The following is a 19,155-nucleotide window of genomic DNA, read 5'->3' as shown; positions in this document are numbered from 1 at the left end:
CGAAACGTTGTGGTCGTTCTATGTTTACAACGTCGTGGTGTTCTACAATTGGATGCGGTTCGTCACGTGGTACCCGTACACTCATTGTGGTAAGGTGGTACTAGTCGAGTCTGACCAACCTTACGCCAACAAAATCCCTAAAGTTTTCAACAACTGTTCAGTGAGTGCAACTTGGGACAAACTCGCTCTGGCTATCAAGAATCCAACTGACAATGCAGACCCTGGGTACTACGTTAGAGTATTAAACGCAGTAGCCGAGAAAACGAAACTAAATTTAAAGTATTTGAGTGAGAACGAGAAGTACTTCCCTCAAGTGATTCGTACTGGCAGCTACAACATCCTCATTGACGACATGACGAAACGTCGGATTGACATAGCTTTGGTTGTTGATCCAATAAAACAATATCCACCACAAGTTGAGGTCAGTTTTGTTCACACTGAACAAAACGCCTACTTTGTTTTACCACCAAGACGTAAAATTACGAGTAGTGTTGAAGTTTTAGTGATTTTCTCTTGGGAAGTTTGGTCTTTGATTTTGGTATCCCTGTTATTTTTGACAGTGCTGTGGAAACACGTTACTGGGAAAGACCTACAGACTTGTCTTTTTCAAAATGTGCAGGCGCTGCTTCAAGGAGGTTTTTCTTACGCACCGAGTGGCCTCCTGCAGGCGATACTTGCCGCTCTTACTCTGTTTTACTTTCTTTTTGTTAATGCGATGTATACGAGCGAGCTCAGTGGTGTCATGTGCCAACCAAGCTTCGAACCCAAAACTCTGATCTTGAAAGATTTGTTAACAAATCATAAGACAGTTATCATGTCCGGAGGGTACGAAGCGTTTTTTCGCAGCCATCCACTCCACAAAGAAATAATGAAGATAAGACGAGACAGCAAGCAGATATTTGAGGAAGAACTTAAAATTTTTGCAAAAGAACTCGGCCCTGCCATCATTATCAGTTCCGCCAAACTCCACTACATCAAAAACTATAAGGAAATGCAGATAGTTTCGCAAGAAAAGGTGAGGCATCACCATGAACTTTCTCCTCATTGTTTTGTTGTTTAGTTGATTCAATTTTCAGCATTTTTCTTCGTCCGACGGGGGTTTCCCCCCTTGGAGAGATTCAATTATTGGATCTTGAGAATCAGAGAAAGTGGGCTCGTTTCGGCGTGGATTAGAGAAGCTCAGCTAACTATCAATGGAACGTTGGTATTCCTTCCTACGGAAAAAGAGACTTTGGATTTGAGTCGAATTGCTTTTGCTTTTAACATTTGGGGAATTGGAATAGTTTGTAGTGTGGTAACAATGATTAGCGAAGTTGTTTGGAATTGTAAAATTTTGAAAGACATCAGCGTGGAATAGTAAAGTTTAACTAATTAATTATGATGAAAAGCAGAAAGTTACAAAAATAAAATATGTAAATACTTGCGCCAACCTGCTCTAAAATAGATATTTATATAACAAGTACGGAAAGTGACCAATTAATTATTACACGAATGCCAAAAAGCTGAGCGCCATTTTCCGACGAGTTATGTACACTATTTTTCCAAAAACCTTTCATCATCAGGAAGATTCCACAAGTCTTGACAATAATTCATTTATTATCTATTTTAAATGTCATTTTTCTACGACCTCATATAAAAGTGACGTATTTCAAATACAGCCGCGGACACAAAATCTTAAACGTCAGTTTTCTGACGTTTTAGAAATTTGAGTGTAGTCTGTGCATTACTGGCATTGTCATTACTGACATTTAAAACATCAAAGTATTGACAAGTTGTCAATTCAGAATTATCATGACTGATGTTTTTAAAGTCGATAAAATTAGAATAATCTCTTTAGTACATACAGAGTGTGGTTCGATCTTCAGTCAGGCCAGGCCAGGTCAGGTCAGGTCAGGTCAGGTCGGGTCAGGTCAGGTCAGGTCAGGTCAGTTCCTTTTCTCATTCTATCTTAAATATGCATTTTGTACGTTCATTTCTTTTTTATACACCGTGGTCCACGGGTGATAATGAGCCTGACCAAACTCAAACTGCAACCCAACATACATTTTCATAGCTGTCGTATTTATTTGAAATGAACCTCAAAGTTGACAAATTTTTCAGAACAATATACTCACGCTATTATACTTTTAATTTATGAAGACTGCTAAGTTTTAGCATTGCTTTTGCCTGCTTAAGGTTTCAGAGATTGTACATGCGCTTAGAAACTGTCTTGAGTGAAAGAATTTGTCGAAACTCTGACAGCTGTCTTGTTGTAAATATAATTTTAAAAAAATAAAAATTTTAAAAATAATTTGGCAACGAATGCTATGAAAATGTATATTGGGTTGCAGTTTGAGTTTGGTCAGGCTCATTATCACTCGTGGACCACGGTGTATTTCAACTTTTTCCAAATGGCTTGAATGTGAATGATAAATCTCGTGTTTTTTTTAGTGGCTTCCCTAGTTACAAAATTTTGGAAAAAAATTGTGCTGGACAAGTGGAAAGTCCATTCTAAAGTATGTGATTGTGAATGCGAGTATGAAGTCCATTTAGGTCTATTTTAGGTCCGGCTTTAGAGATATTCTTGAAAAACTTTTTTTAGGTACTACCGTACAAAAATTTATCTTCTTCACCTTTTCTTGAAAACTTGCAATTATACAATTACTCGACAGTGTTTTGGAAAGCTAATTTAATAAGCTAGGGTAAATTCGTTTCAAGATATTTTTGAAAAACTAATCTTATGTCCCAAAAAAAAACGCTGTCATTTTCTTAGGCAATTTTACATATAACTTAAGAACAATTACATCGATTCTTTATTGTAATGCATGATTGCAAAGATTGAGATCTTGCCTTTTGACGCGCTGACAGATTGATGCATTGCAGTGTATTTTCAAGAAATTAAAACTTTTTTAGTCCCTTTTTATTATTTGTCATGTAACTTCTAAATGGTAAAAGATAATAACTTGTTTAACACCGCGTTAGAAAGAAAACAACGTATTACAATAAAGAAATCAAATACTAATTTAAGTGTTCTATGCAAAAAAGTGTCAAAAAGTTTTTAAAAACCGTTCGTTTTATTAAATTTTCAACACTATTTCTTAAATATTTTGGCAAAAACAAACTCTCCCGGCGATTTTTATAGTTCATTAGTTCACCCCAAAATGACCTAATAAAAAAATCTGTTTTCGTCAACATCGTGTTTATTCGAGAAGTTATCTATGCTCATTTATCGCAGAATTTCACGCAGATTCCAAAACTAATGATTAAGAAAGTTATGGACGATTATAGCCAGACGGTGACTTTTCTAAAAAATAACTTCATATTCTTTGTCATGTCAAAAAGTCTTAAAAAACCGTTTGCTTTTCGAAATAGTCATCACTTTTTCTCAAATATCTTGGCAAAAACTAACTCTTCCGGCGACTTTTTTATTTCGTTGGAAAGCTTATTTAATTACCTTACCTACGATGTATTATGGAGTTCAATAATTTTCCAAGTTGTTAGTCAAAACTGAAAAAAAAAACTAAATTGGTCGCGGTGTACTAAAAAAAATATTTTCTCAATATCTCCGAGTCCTGACCTGAAGGAGCAAAACGGACTTTGACCTTTAATTGCTCTTGGCCATATTTATTTCGTTCAAAATTAATGACTAGTAATATTAGGTTTAATATAGGCAACCCAAAATACACCATCAAAGTTTCAAACCTAATTTTTTCCGACCTTCTAAAGTGTTTGATTAAAGGACATCTCATGTCTTGACTCGCTTAGCCTACTCTGAGACTTACGCAAGAAGAAACGCGATCTAAAATCTCAATGATTGAAGCAGAAATCACAAGTTTTTAAAAAATGGCGCCCATTTTTGACACTTCAAAATGAGGTTAAGTCAGCTGTCATCCACAAAATGTTAACGATCGCTCTTTATTGATGTCTCTTCTAACATTATTCGCGGTTTTGTTTGTTTGCGCCCCCACGAGACATGTCGCTGCTGGAAAGGTACGCTCTGATATTTTTAATTTCCACAGTAAAATTTTTTTTTAGGCCCAGTCGTACTATTGCGACTTTGGATTCTGTGAGTCCGAACAATACTGCTGTGGCGACAATAAATGCTGCGATAAAATTCTAGACCTGTGGTACTTCTGGGTTGGACTCATCTTGGTGGTTGTGGTTGTCGCTGTTATTCTCTTCTTAAAATTTTATCTAAGGCCAAAGAGGGCCCCCAGCTACAAGTATAATTTGTTGCAATCATGAGATTTTGTTGTCTATTCAGTATTTATTTATTGTGATTTTAGTTTTTAAGTCTACAGTAAATAACAAGCAAGATTTTAGCACTACCATAATAAACTGGAAATAAATGTTTTTAGTTAAATTTGGGGGAATTTCTTGCGACTTACTTCGATATTGTAATTTCCGGCATTCCAGGGTCTGCTCCTTTGCGGAAACCTTAAAAATCAAAGTCAAAAACATAACCTCAAAAAAATCGGTAATTTTGGTTTCTTACCTAAATACAGGACCGTGGGGATGAATGTGTAATGGAAAACTGTTTTTGTGACTTCAATTACGAGCGATAAACGCTGTTTTGCACCGTCTGAGAGCACCATTTTGTTGGAAATTCCAGCAAACGCGGTTCTGAAAAGTGAGGTTATGTAGGTAAAATGACAGATGACACAATTTGAAAAATTGTCTTTTTGTGTGACTCGGCTAATAAAACAATAAAACAACAAACACTTACATTACATGGACCCGACTTACTTTTTGTTTAAGTTATTTGTTTGAACGGCGCACGGATATAATTTTTGACGTTAATCTGGTGATTTTCAGATTTCGTCTCGTCAGGTTGGTACTAGATAGAATTGACAAGTGACGTTTGTCGCCCCCGAATCCTCCGAAACAAACCTCAAAATGGGCTTTTCCAGCACGATTTACAACGCGGTTTTCAAGAGAACCTCCACCTTCGCCCTTGCCTCAGTCGCTGCGTGCTTCTTCTTCGAGCGCACCTTTGATTTGGGCTCTGAATATCTCTTCGACAAAATCAATGAAGGGGTAAGTTACATAACACCACTCTTTTGAGGTTGTTATCACGTTTTTTGCAGAAATTATGGAAAGACATTAAACACAACTATGAACAGTAAACTAATGTAATTTATTAAAATTAAATAAAGTAGTTATTCAGTTACTTCCCAAGGTTTTTCATATCGATACTGGTCCCAGGGCTGCGCCGGTTTGTACTGTGGGGGCTCCTCTAACCGCACGCCTCCTTCCTGCAACGCTTCCAGAAACTTCGCGATTTTCCCGTCAGGTTTCGGGGGGGCGATGTCACTGCGGACTTCCACTAAACCTGACTTGAGACAACGTTCAGCGAGAACCTAAAACGCCCACTTAGAGACAACCTATGCTAACATAACCTTACCCTGCCTAGGTTGTAATAGGCTGCAGTGTCTGTACACTTGTAAAGTTGTTTTTTCAAAGCCCACTCCTTGGTGTTGGCGGTCAAAACTTCCCCATTTTCGTAGTGTTCAATACTAGCGTAAACGTAACGACCACTTTGAGACAGTTTGAGCTTGTGCCAGTAGCTACGCCCAGGCTTGTCCACGTGGTAACCATCAGGCTTGTAGGCGATTCGTAGCCGTTCTAGGTTTCTAGGGTTGCGGTTTACGAAGGAGAGACACCGCAAAGACTGCATTGCTACAATATCTGGTTAAATGTGAGGTTAGATTCCCACTTTTGATTGACATTTGAATGACAAATTCCACTGGAGTTGTGACCGCTCAGGTTTTTAATGAAAATGACGCACACAATTTCGGTAACTTGTTAATTTTAACCTTAAATTGTACAAAATTAGTGTGGCGTTAAATAGGGGTGGAAATAACCCGCAATAAGTCCTTTTTTAGTTGTTTAAAAGTGGCGTGGAAAGCGTGATCTAGGGACTTTCACTCTTGCGGTTGGCGGCGCCACTTCGGTTTGACAAAAACGCCAATCGCCATGTTTGTTTGATTTTCCTTTTGGAAGCGTCTGTTTTTGTCGGCATTTGAGGAATTTTCAGTGATTTGTGGCAGCTGCGCCCCCCTGAAAGGCCCCATCGCACGAGGTGAGTCTCTCCTAACCTGCAGACAGTTTAGTTTCCCCGTACTAAGCAGTGGTCTCAGTTTATTACAGCCCCGCCAAAAATGAGCAAAAGCAAGCGCAACAGTCCGTCCCCGGACGAAGACACAGCCCCCGAGGAATACGTCGTGGAAAAGATAATTGATAGTAGGATTAATGAGCATGGAGTCAAAGAGTATTTCTTAAAATGGATTGGGTATGATGATAAAGACAACACATGGGAACCTGAAGAGAATTTAGATTGTCCGGGACTAATTGCGGCGTTTGAGGCCGAAAGGGCCGCGAAAGAGAAGGAGAGGAATAAGAAACGTAAGGCTGGAGGGACGCCGACGCAGGAATTAAAGGGGGCTAAGAGGAAGAATGAAGAGAAGAAGGTGCATGGGTTTGATAGAGGGTTAGAACCAGAGAAGATTATTGGAGCTACTGATAGTTCAGGACAATTGATGTTTTTGATGAAATGGGAGGGGACAGATGAGGCTGATTTAGTACCGGCTAAACAAGCGAATGTCAAGTGCCCCCAAGTCGTTATTAGGTTCTATGAAGAACGTTTAACATGGCATTCACCCACTAATGATGAGAACAAAGCAGAGTGAAGTTAGTTGTAAGGACTTGATCATGTACATATTTAACTCAAATTCTATATGTAGCTTAAGCTACTATTTAACTCCCCATTTCTCAACTAATGGTTAGAATCTTCCTTCATTTACCTACCCGAAATAAGTTTGTAGTTGTAATTTGCAGAATATCTCATTTTAGTTGTTATGTTTAGTCTTATGTTCCCTATAAAAATTTGTAATAATTTTTTAAACTTTAATAAAACGTAAAATCAATTCTAATACAACTCAACCCCCAAAAATATCATGGAAAGTCGTCCCATTGTACCCCACATCACTCGTCGGCGAATTCACGAAATGAATGTACATCCTAAAACCACAATTAATCAACAACCCCCATAAAACCTCCAAAATTACCTATCATTCGCCACCCCCAGCTCCTTTGAAACCACTTCATACAACGCCTTCGCATGTTTCTTATTCTGATCCACCCCCAGCGCTCCAATGCTCATTAGGGTCGCCTGGGCCGCCGGCTCACTGGTGCCCCCCCAGGACATGTTGACACCCCCGATAACGGTGGCTACACAGTACTGTAAAACGAGTTGTCAAAATGACGGTTATATAACCTCAAACTCTCAAACTTACATTGATCGGTTTTCCGAGGGATTTGGACACCACTTGGCACAGTTTTTGGGGGAGATCGGCCGGAATCCGGTCTTGGGGTACGTTTGTCTCTAGACGGAAATGCGGCATGGTCAACTTCTAATAGATAAATGCAAAAATTTGACAATTATAGGTGAACCTATGAATGTGACCTTGTCACTGACAGGAATTTCATTGTGATTGGAGGGTCAAGGGTCAGAGCGCGGAATTCAAAAGATTTGCATTTTATTTTTATGATATGAAGGCTCTAGTCGATTTCCATTTGTTTAAAGGTTCCATCGACGCCGAAGAAATCGCCAATTTTTGCTATTCCGTCTATTTTACTTTCGTCATCCATTGGAAAAACACGTTCTCTTGCAGATTCCTGACGTGCTGTTCTGAAATTAGTGATTAAATCTAGATCTACAAATAAAGAAGAAGAGGTGAAAGCAGAAAAGAAAGAGTAGGACGAAGTAACAGTAAGAAAAAGCCGAAGGGTTGGAAGAGGAAGAGGATGGGAAGGAGGAGGAAAAGCATGAAGATAAGGAAGATGAGAAGAGGAAGGGGAGAGAGAGGAAGAAATTTTGAAAGAGAAAGAGGAAAAAGAGGAAGATACCATAATGTACTGCGCGGAATTCAAAACATTTTTATTTTATTTTTAAGACAAAGCTTTTAGTAGATTTCCAATTTTTTGAAGGTGCCATCTACACCGGAGAAATCGCCGATTTTCGCTTTAGCGAGTCTTTTACTTTCGTCAACTTTGAGCGTGTCCATCCATTGGAAAAATTCCACATTTTCCTGCAGATTTCTGATGTGTTGTTCTGAAATTAGTCGTCAAATCTAGATCTAGAGAAAATGAACGAGGAAAAGGAAGAAAAAGGGGGAAAAGAATAAGAGAAGTTGAAAAAAAAAGGAGGAAGAGGGAAAAGATATGGAAAAAGAGAATTAAAAAGTAGTGGAAGAAAAGGAGTAAGATAAAGAGAAAGAAGAAGAGGAATAGCAAGAAAACAAATAGGAGAAAGACAACGAGGAAAAAGAGGATGGGGAGGAAACGGTAGAGACTAAAAATAGGAAGTAGAACAGGTAGAAGAGGAATAAAACAAAGAAGAGGACAAAGAGGAGAAAGAAGAAAAAGCAGTGAAAGCAGTGAAAGAAGTGGAGATAGAAGTAGTGGATGAAGAGGAGGAAAAGGATGAAGTGGTGAAGAAAAGGAAAAAGAAGAATAGGAAGCAAGACAGGAAGAAGTAAAGAAAAGAATAGAGGAATATGTGGAAAAGAAAGAAGTAACGGAAGAAAAGCAGAAGGATGAGTACGAAAAAGAATAAGGAGAGGAAGAAGAGAAGGGGGGGAGGAGGAGGAGGAAAAAGAAAAAAACAAGGAAGAAGAAAAGGAAGTAAAAGAGAAGAAAGAATTTGTGGAAGAAGAGATGGAAGAAAAGATAGATTAAGACGAGGAAGATGTTGTGGAAGAAATTGCGGAAGAAGCGGAGGAAAAGGAAGAAGTGAAAGACAAAATGGAGAAAGCGGAAGAGGAGGAAGAAGGGAGAGGATAGGTATAAAGAGGAAAGGACTAGAGTATGAGGAAGAGGTGGAAGAGGAATTCTAGGAAAGGAAAATTGTAGTGGAAGAAGAGGAAGAAGAGGAAGAAGAAGACGACGTAGAGGAAAACAAAGAAGAGGAAAAGAAACAACAGAGCGAAGACAAACATGATGAGCATAACGACAAAAAGAAGGACGAGGATGAAGAGGAAGATGCGAAGAAAGAAAAAGAGAAAGAAGTAGTGTAGAAAATGAAGAAAAGGAAGAGGAAAAATAGAAAGAGAAAGAAGTAAAGAAAGAAAGAAGTGGAGGAAAAACTGGTGAATAAAGAGGAGGAAAGGGATAAAGTAATGGAAGAAAAGGAGGAAGTGGAATACGATGAAGAAAAAAGGAGTAAATGAAGAGGAGAAAGAGGAAGATCTCGAAAGAGAAGAAGAGCAAGGAAGAAGAAGAGCAGGGAGAAGTGGACGAAGAAGAATAAAAAGGGGAAGAAGATGAGGCTAAGGAGGAAGAAACGGACAAAGCAAGAAGCAGAAGAGGAAATGAAAGAAGAAGCAACAGAGGAAGAAGAGGAGAAATAAAAGAAAGGGAAAAACAAAGTGAAAGCCAATGCAGTTTAAGAGGGAACAAAATTTGAGCAAGACGGGGAAGAAGGGGGGGAAAAGGATAAGTATGAAGAAAAAAGGAAAGGAGGAAGAGGAAGAAGTGGAAGTGGAATTGGAGGAACAAGATAACGAAGACGAGGATTAGAAAAAGAATATAGTAGAGGAAAACGAAGAAGTAGTGGAAAAAAGAAGAAAGAAGAAGAAGAATAAGTAAAAGTAGAACTAGAGAAAGGAAAACTAATGGAAGGAGAGCAGGAAGAAAAAAAGTAAGAGAAAGAGAAAGGCAAAAATGAGAATGAGGAAGAAGAGAAAAAGAAGAAAGAAGGAAAGGAAGTGAAAGATGAAGTGCAAGAAAAAGAGGAGAAAGTGGAGGAAGCGAAGAGAGAGGAAAAAAGAAAGAAGGAGCGGGGAAAAACAAAAAAAATGAAAAAAAGTAAGAGAAAGAGAAAGGCAAAAAGTAGAATGAGGAAGAAGAGGCGAAAGAGAAGGAAGAAGAGGAGGAAGAGAAAGAAGAAGTGTAAGAAAAAGAGGAGAAAGTGGAAGAAGCGAAAGAAGTTAAAGAGGAAGAGAAGAAAGAGGAGAAAGTAGAGAAAGCGAAGGAAGTAAAACAGGAAGAGGAAAAAAGAAAGAAGGAGAGGGGAAAAACAAAGGATGAAAAAATTAAGAGAAAGAGAAGGGCAAAAATGAGAATGAGGAAGAAGAGGGGAAAGAGAAGGAAGAAGAGGAGAAAGAGAAGAAAGAAGAGGAGGAAGATAAAGAAGAAGTGTAAGAAAATGAGGAGAAAGTGGAGAAAGCGAAAGAAGTTAAAGAGGAAGAGGAGAAAGAGAAGAAAGAAGGTGAGGAAGTAAAAGAAGAAGTGTAAGAAAAAGAGAGGAAAGTGGAGGAAGCGAAGGAAGTTAAAGAGGAAGAGGAAAAAAGAAAGATGGAGAAGGGAAAAACAAAGAGGATGAAAAAAGTAAGAGAAAGAGAAAGGCAAACATGAGAATGAGGAAGAAGAGGAGAACGAGAAGGAAGAAGAGGAGGAAGAGAAAGAAAAAGTGTAAGAAAAAGTGTAAGAAAAAGAGGAGAAAGTGGAAAAAGCAAAGGAAGTTAAACAGGAAGAGGAGAAAGAGGAGAAAGAGAAGAAAGAGAAGAAAGAAGGAGAGGAAGTGAAAGAAAAAGTGTAAGAAAAAGAGGAGAATGTGGAGGAAGCGAACGAAGTTAAAAAGGAACAGGAAAAATGAGAGAAAGGGAGGGGAAAACAAAGAGGATGAAGAAGTGGAGGAAAAGAAAGAGAAAAAAAGTACAATAAAGAGTGGGAAGAAAAAATTCCATGAAGTACTGCAACAGAAGGAGCCCGACCGCCGTAATCTTTTGGTAAAATCTCCTGGGGAACTTCCTTGAACAACGACTCCGTTGAGTCATGGAAATTGAACTTGAAATTAGTTTAAACCGAGAAACAACACCAAAGTCAACAATAATTACCAAGGCCAGAAGATCCTTTTTAAGGTAAGGTCTCACTAGTGCTAATAACTTATCCGTGAATGGTACCACATTATCGAAATGAAACCCTTTGATACGTATTGGAGCAGCCTCCTAAAATCTCTCTCAAAATAACAATATCAAGATACATAAACTCACAACTTGGAAATAAAACATCTGCTTTTTAAACTGCATAAGATTAAGTTTGGCAATGTGCCCAAAAACAAAGCCTTTCATATCTACGATGATGATGAAACCCTTGCAGGTTCCATTCTGGTGCAACCAAAGCATGAGATTTAGATCATTGAATTTCATTTCTTTGGTATGGTTGAAATGGTCTGGATTCTGGTCCATGAATGTTACCATAACGACATTGTAGCCGTCTGGATTTTTTTCGGACAAGAATATGTTTGGTCTGCAAATTGATTGATCCTACTGAGTCTAATGAATCGAGCTAAATACTCAACTGAACAGGAGGTTGTTTCTTGAGAGTGTCAACCTCAGGGGTCCCAAAAATCTCTGGATAAAGAGTCTGCATGGTGAAAAAGTTATCGATGGTGGTTTTAGCAGCTTCCAGGCGATAGTAGCAGCTTTGGAGGAATAAAATTAGTTGGAGTTCGGTGGTTATGGGGAGGTGGGTTTTTCCATCCACGAAGCTAACATTTTTACGTCTTCTGGTTTTAGGTTTTTGTCTTTGGAGTATTCTTCGGCTGGGTCTTGGAGACGGAAGGACATGGCTACGATTTTTAGAAAATAGAGAAAAAAATCAGTGAAGATATGTTCTTCCCTCTGTAGGTTTTTCTTATGTTGAATTTTTCTGTTAATTATACGTACCTAATGTTGTTTGATGGCGTTCAAGTAATTAATAATAAAAATTAAATTTTCTATAATGCGTCAATGCGTGACTGGCGTTTAACAAGTATATAAATTATAATGTAAATTAATATTAATTATTTTGTTTTGATGTGTTTATTACCTTGACAGGATGTTCTAAAAATCGCAATTAAAAACTGAATATTTCATTTAAATAATAAATCGTACAATCGCGGCCAAATTATTATTGACATTTTGAAAATTGGAGTGTAGTCTATGCATTATTGTAAATTTGACATGTGCATGGAGGAAAGAAGACCGTACGCAATGTAAATTTTCTGAAACCTCGCAAGCACCTGTTATGATTCTTTTTTAATTGCGCGTGCTACCCAGTAAGTTTTGAGAAATAAACAATTCCAGTTATGGTTTAAAACCTGAAAATCGAAAACTTGGGCACAAAACCGTAACTGAAACGTCATTGACGTAAATAACAATATAAATAATTTTCAAGATAGTTATATTCACTATGAAAACAAAGCGGCAAAGTAGTGTATGACAGGAATTCCAAAGCCACTCTTGATGCTAGAAACATTTATAAACACCTTGTATTTTTTTTCTAACAGACACAAAGTCTCCAGGGAAAAATACAATAAAAACGGGAGGAGGATGAGGAAGAATAGGAAAAATAGAGGAAGAGGAAGAAGAGGAGAATAAAAAAGGAGGAGAATAATGAGGAGAAAGAGAAACAGGAAGAGAATAATTTCTTGGATTCACCAGCTCCTCTTCTCCTAATATAACACATTAGCCTAGTTTCTTTTACGGCCCCTTTTTTTCTTCTTACCTCTCTATTATCTTACCTCTCTCCTATCTTCCTGCCCTCTCTATTATTACTCATTTTTCTCCACCTTCCGCTGTTCGCTCCTGCACCTTCCATCACTATTACTACCTATCCCCTCTTTATCTTTTTTTTTCCTTTCCACTACTACACCTTAATTTCCCCCCTCCCCTTCTTTTTTCTTTTCTCTCCTCCTCTCTTCCTTTTCACTACTATTCATCCCCTTTTGTTTAACTTTTCTTCTTTTCTCAACCTCTTCTCAAATGTTTTTCCCTTTTTTTATTTCTTCTTTTTCCTTTTCTTACTTTTTCTTTCTTCTTCTCTATTCCTATTCTTCTTTTCTTTTGCTTATTATCTTTTCTTCTTTTTCTCTCTTTTTTTCCCTTCCTTTCATTCTTTACCACCCTTCTTCAGAAAATAAATGCGTTTGTGCAACATCCATTTTCTGTTATTTTTGTTATTGTTATTTATATTTTGTTATTTTTGTTTTCCTCTTCTCTCTACCTTTCTTCCCAACACTCCCCGTTCTTTTATCCTCATTTATCCTTATTCTCTTCTCGTTCTCCTTTTCCTTTTTTTACTATCTACCGCTGTTCTCCTTTCTTCCATTTTTCTTCCTTATAACTCATAGTCTTTTTTCTCCTCCTCTCCTTCCACTGTTCTTCTTTATCTTTCTTATCTACTTTTCCTCATTTTTTCCCCTCTCTTCTTTTCTTTACTCCCTTTAATTTTCCCTCTTCTTTCTAAGCAGCTTTTTTTTCCTCTTTTCTTCTTTCCCTCTGTCTCTCCTATTCCTTCTCATCTTCTCCCCTTTTTCTTCCCTTTTCTTTTCTTTAAGAAAATAGCTATTTTTGCAGCAAATTGCGTTGGTTTATTCAATGAAGCAGCTGGTCGAGAATGCGTTTGCGTAACATCCATTTTTTTCTACGAATTAGCAACAGATAAAGAAGAATAGATAAAGAATAGATAAAGTAAGAATATACACGTATTGACTTCGATTTGTTTTAAAGAAATAACAAAATTTGTAACTATTAATATGCGTTTTTTCACTTACAGTTTAGATCCAAAATGCTACTAAAATTTTCACATTTTCGTATTAAAAATTCGATAAAATACCGAAACTCCACTATACACAACTCTGCAGATCTAAAAAGTTTTTTTAACATTTTTTATGTTCAAATTATAATTTCACCGGCATTCTAAGTCGGTGGTTGATGGCGATACCGTAAATTCAATCCTTAGAGGTTTAAACGTACATGATAAAATCATCAATAAAATTTTCTTATTCTTGATATTCCAGTTGTACCAGTTTGTTTCGGTGAACTTACGATAAGTTCTTTCAGACTGAACCAATTCTGTCTTGGAAATCGTTCCATGGAGGTCTTACCTCATCTTCAATGCTTTGTTCAAATATAACGACAGAGAGGCAAGCAAAATGAGCAAAAAATGACATTCTTCAGGGGATCCGAATTCAAAATAAAAATGACAAAATTTGGTTTTTTGTTCTCACCTCTTTGTATCATTCTTGGTTATCTTTAACGAACGTTGGTTTGTTTCTGTCGTTACAGCAGGAAAATAGATATAAATAATTTACAGATAAATTAAAATGTCTAGAGCGATATAAAGTTTATTCGTATTCTTCTAAGTAGGTTGGAGTTCATGAATATTTTAGTTATTATTAGGAAATTAAATACATATTAACTAACTTTGAAATTACATTTTTTTCCATCTATACCAAACCTTCGAACTAAATTCGATAGCTATTTTCAGAATTGTTATTACGGAACTTAAATATTTAAAAATTTCAAATTTCCCGCTCGAAATTTCCAGGTTGTATAACTGTCAGTGCTTACCTTTAATATTTCTAACGCACAGTGAATTTTAAAAAGTAAAGATACGTTAATGATCCCATTTCCACATCGAATGCGTTCATTAATAGATTCGTTATTATAGAGCAATGAAGGAATTAAAAAAACTGCAATTTAAGTAAAAGCAGAAATAACTGGTTTCATCCAATGAGTGTTAAAACACTAGTCTCGTTTCACAAAACAAGTTTTTTAAAATATATTGGAAAATCCAAACAAAAGTAGCGGTAAGAAGAAAATGTCGAAACTTTGTAGGTTTTCTCAACACGTATATCAACAAATATCCAGATTAGAAGCGTTTAAAGTTGCTGTTAGTAAATTTTTAGTTCCTATATGTTTAAACCCTGAAATCTCATTTATTCTCAAAAGAAAACTATTGTGCTCATTTTAAGCAGAATCTTACGCAGAATCCAAAACTGGAACACATTTTCACAATTTTTAGTTTATGTATAAACCTGGACATCTCGCTACTTAAATTGTAAATACTCATTTTACGCAGAATTTTACATAAAATCCAAAACTGGGCAATATTTTTACGTACGTCAATAAACAATCGAATAAAAAGCGTTTAAATTAGTGGATACTAAATTTTAATTCCTACATGTACATATCGAGAGATCAGATAAAAACTCATCCTCTGTTGGCTTTAAAATTTCAAGTTATGTCTTTGGTTGAAGACACAGTTTTTTGTTTCTGTTAAGTAATTGAACGTGTGTGAATTGTAATGAACAATTTTGACAACACTGTCATGTTTGATTTATTGCAAAAGCTCCCTTATGGAAAACTAACCATAACATGTACTCTTGCTTTCCATTATTTGCATTTTAAGACAGTTTTCATTTTATTATCTCAAAATTTGCTGCAGTTAAAGTGGCAATAAAAGTTCATTTTGTGCAGAATTTTACGCAGAATCTAAAACTGGAAGACATTTTTACGTACATCAGTAAATAACTGAATTAGAACCGTTAAAAGTTGAAATAGAAAACTTTTAGTTTTAACTTTTAGATATTGAATCCATACAAAATGCATGTGTGCTTCAATTTACGCCATACGTCTTCCATACGTCATGCCAATTGATACTGAGGTTCAATAGTCAAACATGGTTTTAAATTTGAGAATTAAGAAATGTGTAAATAGAATATTTATGTACTTAAGTATAAACTTAGCAGTAGTGGTTAAAAATGTTAAATTTTGACTACCACTATTAATAAAATTAATTTGGGTAAAATCTGAAACCCTTGAAACTTGGAACCTTAAGTTAAACTTTCGAACAACTTGAAAAATTATAAGAACTTGATACTTGCATGTAAAATCGATGATTTTATAAAATATAGAGATCGTACTTGACCTCTAAAGCTAAATCATTATCATAAAAAATTAAGTGCTCTTTTACTTCGAGGGTAATGTTTTCCTACATTTTTAAAACAAGTCGAACAAGAATTGAATTTTAATCGTTTTTCAAAGCTCAAAAGCATCAACGCGTTCAAGAAGTTACTTGAATTGTTACGTTCTGAAAAACCAGAAGATGATTCTCCTAACATTTTTGGGATTTCCGAATAATAACTAAAATATTCATCAAGTCCGACCTACTTTGAAAGTTACGAGTAAATTCTATACCGCTTTAGCTATTTTAATTTATCTGTGTATTATTCATTTCTATTTTCTTGACGTATTGACTGAAATGAACCACAGTTTTGTTTAAATGATTTACTGGAAGCCAGTGTACATGCTAACTCCAGTTTTTTGAACTTTTTTAGGTTTTCAGCACTCAGTCACATTTTTGAAACTTTTTAATCAGTTTTTTAGGTTTGTCTATAGATTAACACAAATACGTATTTAACAATGATACGAAGAGGTGAGAACAAAAATTTTTTTTTTGTAATTTTCGTTTTGACCACAGATCCCCTTAAAATTGTCTTCATTTTGAGTTACAAGATCTATCAAAACTCCGTTCTAAAAACGCTTCTAAAGATATCATTTGTGTACTACTTTTTCTTATCAATTTTCCAAATCGTTTTTTTGTGTTCAAACCCGAGCAAATTGGAGCTACTCAGAAATGGAACTACAATTTTGAGGAACACTTGGGTAAACTCATTTCAGTCCAATCTGAAACTTTGAAGACAATTTCAGTTTATATTCACAATTTTTGTGCATTTGAAGAAGAACACTCTGATCGATGACGTGTTGGCCACGTTCGATTTTTGGGAAATAAACGCCGCCGGCGAAGAAGTTGAACGCCAAATAAACAAAGAAGCGACAAGAGTAACAGTTTATGTTGTGGGTAGTGTTATTTTGGTGTGGTTTTGGGTAGCACTGATGGTTTATCCTCATGAAAACGACGTGGAAATGGTTATCAGTAGTACCATTTTGAGACCAGAAAATGCACTGTATTTAGGAGTTGTTCTAAAATTGTTCCACTTCGTTGGACACTGTAGCATAGCCCACACTTATCAAGTCATTTATGCCACACAAACATTTACTATTCAAATTCTCATGTTAAATGCTTTTATTGAAGTTGTACACTTTACGCAGAGTTTGAAGGACGAAGCTCAACACGCGATTGAAACAAGGTTACAATTTTTTATTCAAAGACAGTGCGAATTGCTCAGGTACAACTGTCTTAGCACACTTCTTCTAATATCGTTGGTGCAGTTGCAGGGCACAATGTTTGAAAATATTCAAAAGTTTAATCATTCCCTTTAGTTTTGGGGCGTGCAGTGTTTGTCTAAGCACAGCTTTGGCGGTTCTTGAGGTACTAACCGCCAAACTCTTTGTGTTTTTTTATTACATACCTTTTTCTTCAGCTAACTTACGAGTTTTACATGATTCTTCTTTTGCGAGTTGTTTTGTTTGCAGTTCTTGTTTTTTCTTCTTGCCTCACCGTTGTTTTGTTTGGACAAAGCGTTGAAGATAAGGTAAGTCGCCATGAAACCATTTTAAAGACGCAAAGTTTGTTTTAGTTTGAAAGAACTTACCTTAAGTTTACCCAAACGAACTGGTATAATTGGAATATCAAGAATAAGAAAATTTTGTTGATGATTTTGTCATGCACTTTGAAACCTATAAGACTCGAATTTACAGAAGGGATCGCCATCAACCATCAGCTTGGAATGAGGGTAAAACTACAATTTAGACATAAAAAGTGTTAAAAAATGTTTTTAGATCTGCAGAGTTGTTTATAGTGCAATTTCAGTGTTCTATCGAATCTTTAATACTGAAATGTAAAAATTTTAGTGCTATCTTGAATATAAGCTTGTAATTGTTCAAAAACGCATAAAATTCATAAAACTGCATACATATTTTGTTATTTCTTTAAAACAAGTCTATGTCAAGACATATAGAAAGGTTGAACATCGTTGATTTAAAAAGTGTCACAACAGTAGAAATATATTTACAAATATTGACTTTTTTTATAACTATTGACAATTTTACATATGCCTGTGCTAAAATGACATTTTCAATGACACCTCATAACGTTCTTTTGGGACCACCAAGTCAATGAATGAAAAAATAAATCAAAAGTAAACTTTTGATATGAATAAAAAAATTTGAAAATGTGGAGATTTTCCTACATTTAACTTGTTGTTATTAAGTTTCAAAATTCTAGAACAAAAAATGAAATAAAAATAAAAAATTTGATAACGAACTAAAAAGAATCACGTGTTTTCATCTTCATTTTCCTAATTTTGACAGTTTTAACTGTGAAATTTGGAAGTTTTACTTATTTGTATATTCGAAAATTTTGGAGCAAGAGACTGACTTTTTAGAAATTTTCATTTTGAACCGTACCAAGAATGCCAACAAATTTCTAATAAACTGCGTAATTTCGACAGTTTTAATCCGATGGCAGAGAAATTTCGACGTTTTACTGCTTTTGATTTGCTTATTAACAAGGCTAAATTCAAAAGATTTTGGGCAAGGAATTAAATTTTTTAAAATTTTGAAGCGGACCCAAAATGCACCAGTAAAATTTTATGATTTTAATACTTTTAACTTTTTTTACCTGTGCTAAATTCAAAGATTTTGAAACAAAAGATTTAATTTTTGGAATTTTTTTTATTGAACCGAACGAAAAATGCTAACAAATTTCTATTAAGTTGCGTAACTTTGACAGTTTCAATTCGAATGCTGTGAATTTTTGACGTTTAACTGCTTTTGACCTCGTTTCTGAATTGTGCTAAATTAAAAAAATTTAGAGCAAAAGACTGAAATTTTGTAAAATTTTATTTTAAGAACGGACCAAAAATGTTAACAAATTTCTGTTCAATGATGTAATTTTGACACTTTTATTTCTAAAAGAGTAAATTTTCGAGGATTTTACTACGTCTGACTTGATTATCAACTGTGTTAAACTTCAAAATTTTAGAGTAAAAACGGAATTAAAAAAGCATATTTTTAGAATGATTTAAAAATTTCCACCACTTTCTATTAATTTTGATAGCTTTGACAGTTTTGATTTTAAATCAGTGAAATTTAAAGGTTTTATTACTATAGTGGACTCTCAACATTCGCGAAGGCTCCGTTCCAATTTTAAGACGCGAATGTCAAATTCGCGAATTGAGTCTATTAACTGACAAAAAACAGAAACGCATTTTGGCCAATATTTCATAGAATTGTTCCGAAAACACATAAAAGAATTTAGAATTCTGAATTGTATTTATCGTTTCAAAGGAGCCGTGAATGTTGAATTTGCGAGTGTCAAACCCGCGGATATTAAGGGTCGACTGTATTTAGTAAACTTTGCAAAATTTTAAAATTTTCGAATGAA

At 35.6% G+C, this 19,155-nt stretch overlaps 8 protein-coding genes across 18 annotated transcripts in view; 3 read left to right on the top strand and 5 right to left on the bottom strand.

Moving 5' to 3' along the window:
- Positions 1 to 19,155, bottom strand: part of LOC148176780 (uncharacterized) — a 264,781-nt gene that overhangs the window by 158,416 nt on the left and 87,210 nt on the right. The window lies entirely within an intron of this gene.
- LOC148176789 (uncharacterized) lies at positions 3,771 to 4,342 on the top strand. Its single transcript, XM_088033126.1, has 2 exons — positions 3,771 to 3,969; positions 4,015 to 4,342. The coding sequence occupies exons 1-2, from the start codon at positions 3,901 to 3,903 to the stop codon at positions 4,222 to 4,224; spliced, it is 279 nt and encodes a 92-aa protein (XP_087889252.1). The 5' UTR covers positions 3,771 to 3,900; the 3' UTR covers positions 4,225 to 4,342.
- On the bottom strand, positions 4,227 to 4,817 carry Tom7 (Translocase of outer membrane 7). Of its 2 annotated transcripts, none has more exons than XM_088033129.1 (4): positions 4,726 to 4,817; positions 4,475 to 4,602; positions 4,368 to 4,416; positions 4,227 to 4,317 (listed from the first exon to the last, which is right to left on the bottom strand). In XM_088033129.1, the coding sequence occupies exons 2-4, from the start codon at positions 4,572 to 4,574 to the stop codon at positions 4,305 to 4,307; spliced, it is 162 nt and encodes a 53-aa protein (XP_087889255.1). In that variant the 5' UTR covers positions 4,575 to 4,602; positions 4,726 to 4,817; the 3' UTR covers positions 4,227 to 4,304. The 2 variants fall into 2 exon arrangements, with proteins under 2 accessions (XP_087889255.1, XP_087889256.1); XM_088033130.1 differs by having other exon boundaries at positions 4,706 to 4,800.
- Positions 4,876 to 5,149, top strand: ox (ubiquinol-cytochrome C reductase complex subunit oxen). Its single transcript, XM_088033127.1, has 2 exons — positions 4,876 to 5,016; positions 5,067 to 5,149. The coding sequence occupies exons 1-2, from the start codon at positions 4,876 to 4,878 to the stop codon at positions 5,103 to 5,105; spliced, it is 180 nt and encodes a 59-aa protein (XP_087889253.1). The 3' UTR covers positions 5,106 to 5,149.
- Positions 5,098 to 5,749, bottom strand: mRpL18 (mitochondrial ribosomal protein L18). Its single transcript, XM_088033119.1, has 2 exons — positions 5,384 to 5,749; positions 5,098 to 5,339 (listed from the first exon to the last, which is right to left on the bottom strand). The coding sequence occupies exons 1-2, from the start codon at positions 5,654 to 5,656 to the stop codon at positions 5,139 to 5,141; spliced, it is 474 nt and encodes a 157-aa protein (XP_087889245.1). The 5' UTR covers positions 5,657 to 5,749; the 3' UTR covers positions 5,098 to 5,138.
- LOC148176785 (chromobox protein homolog 3-like) lies at positions 5,902 to 6,905 on the top strand. The gene is made up of 2 exons (XM_088033109.1): positions 5,902 to 6,061; positions 6,120 to 6,905. The coding sequence occupies exon 2, from the start codon at positions 6,141 to 6,143 to the stop codon at positions 6,666 to 6,668; it is 528 nt and encodes a 175-aa protein (XP_087889235.1). The 5' UTR covers positions 5,902 to 6,061; positions 6,120 to 6,140; the 3' UTR covers positions 6,669 to 6,905.
- LOC148176784 (macrophage migration inhibitory factor homolog) lies at positions 6,865 to 7,476 on the bottom strand. Its single transcript, XM_088033123.1, has 3 exons — positions 7,275 to 7,476; positions 7,047 to 7,219; positions 6,865 to 6,999 (listed from the first exon to the last, which is right to left on the bottom strand). Exons 1-3 carry the CDS (start codon positions 7,380 to 7,382, stop codon positions 6,918 to 6,920), a joined length of 363 nt encoding a protein of 120 aa, XP_087889249.1. The 5' UTR covers positions 7,383 to 7,476; the 3' UTR covers positions 6,865 to 6,917.
- LOC148176783 (uncharacterized) lies at positions 7,904 to 11,504 on the bottom strand. Of its 2 annotated transcripts, none has more exons than XM_088033052.1 (3): positions 11,037 to 11,330; positions 10,878 to 10,988; positions 7,904 to 10,827 (listed from the first exon to the last, which is right to left on the bottom strand). In XM_088033052.1, the coding sequence occupies exons 1-3, from the start codon at positions 11,238 to 11,240 to the stop codon at positions 8,026 to 8,028; spliced, it is 3,117 nt and encodes a 1,038-aa protein (XP_087889178.1). In that variant the 5' UTR covers positions 11,241 to 11,330; the 3' UTR covers positions 7,904 to 8,025. The 2 variants fall into 2 exon arrangements, with proteins under 2 accessions (XP_087889178.1, XP_087889179.1); XM_088033053.1 differs by adding an exon at positions 11,342 to 11,504 and having other exon boundaries at positions 10,557 to 10,988; positions 11,037 to 11,289.

The sequence above is a fragment of the Gnatocerus cornutus genome, chromosome 3 (genome assembly GCF_029298725.1).
Source record: "Gnatocerus cornutus isolate USDA-ARS CGAHR chromosome 3, icGnaCorn1.1, whole genome shotgun sequence".
In the NCBI taxonomy this organism is placed as follows: domain Eukaryota; kingdom Metazoa; phylum Arthropoda; class Insecta; order Coleoptera; family Tenebrionidae; genus Gnatocerus; species Gnatocerus cornutus.
Note: the sequence above shows the minus strand (reverse complement) of the source record. Positions and strands in the feature narration are given on the sequence as shown.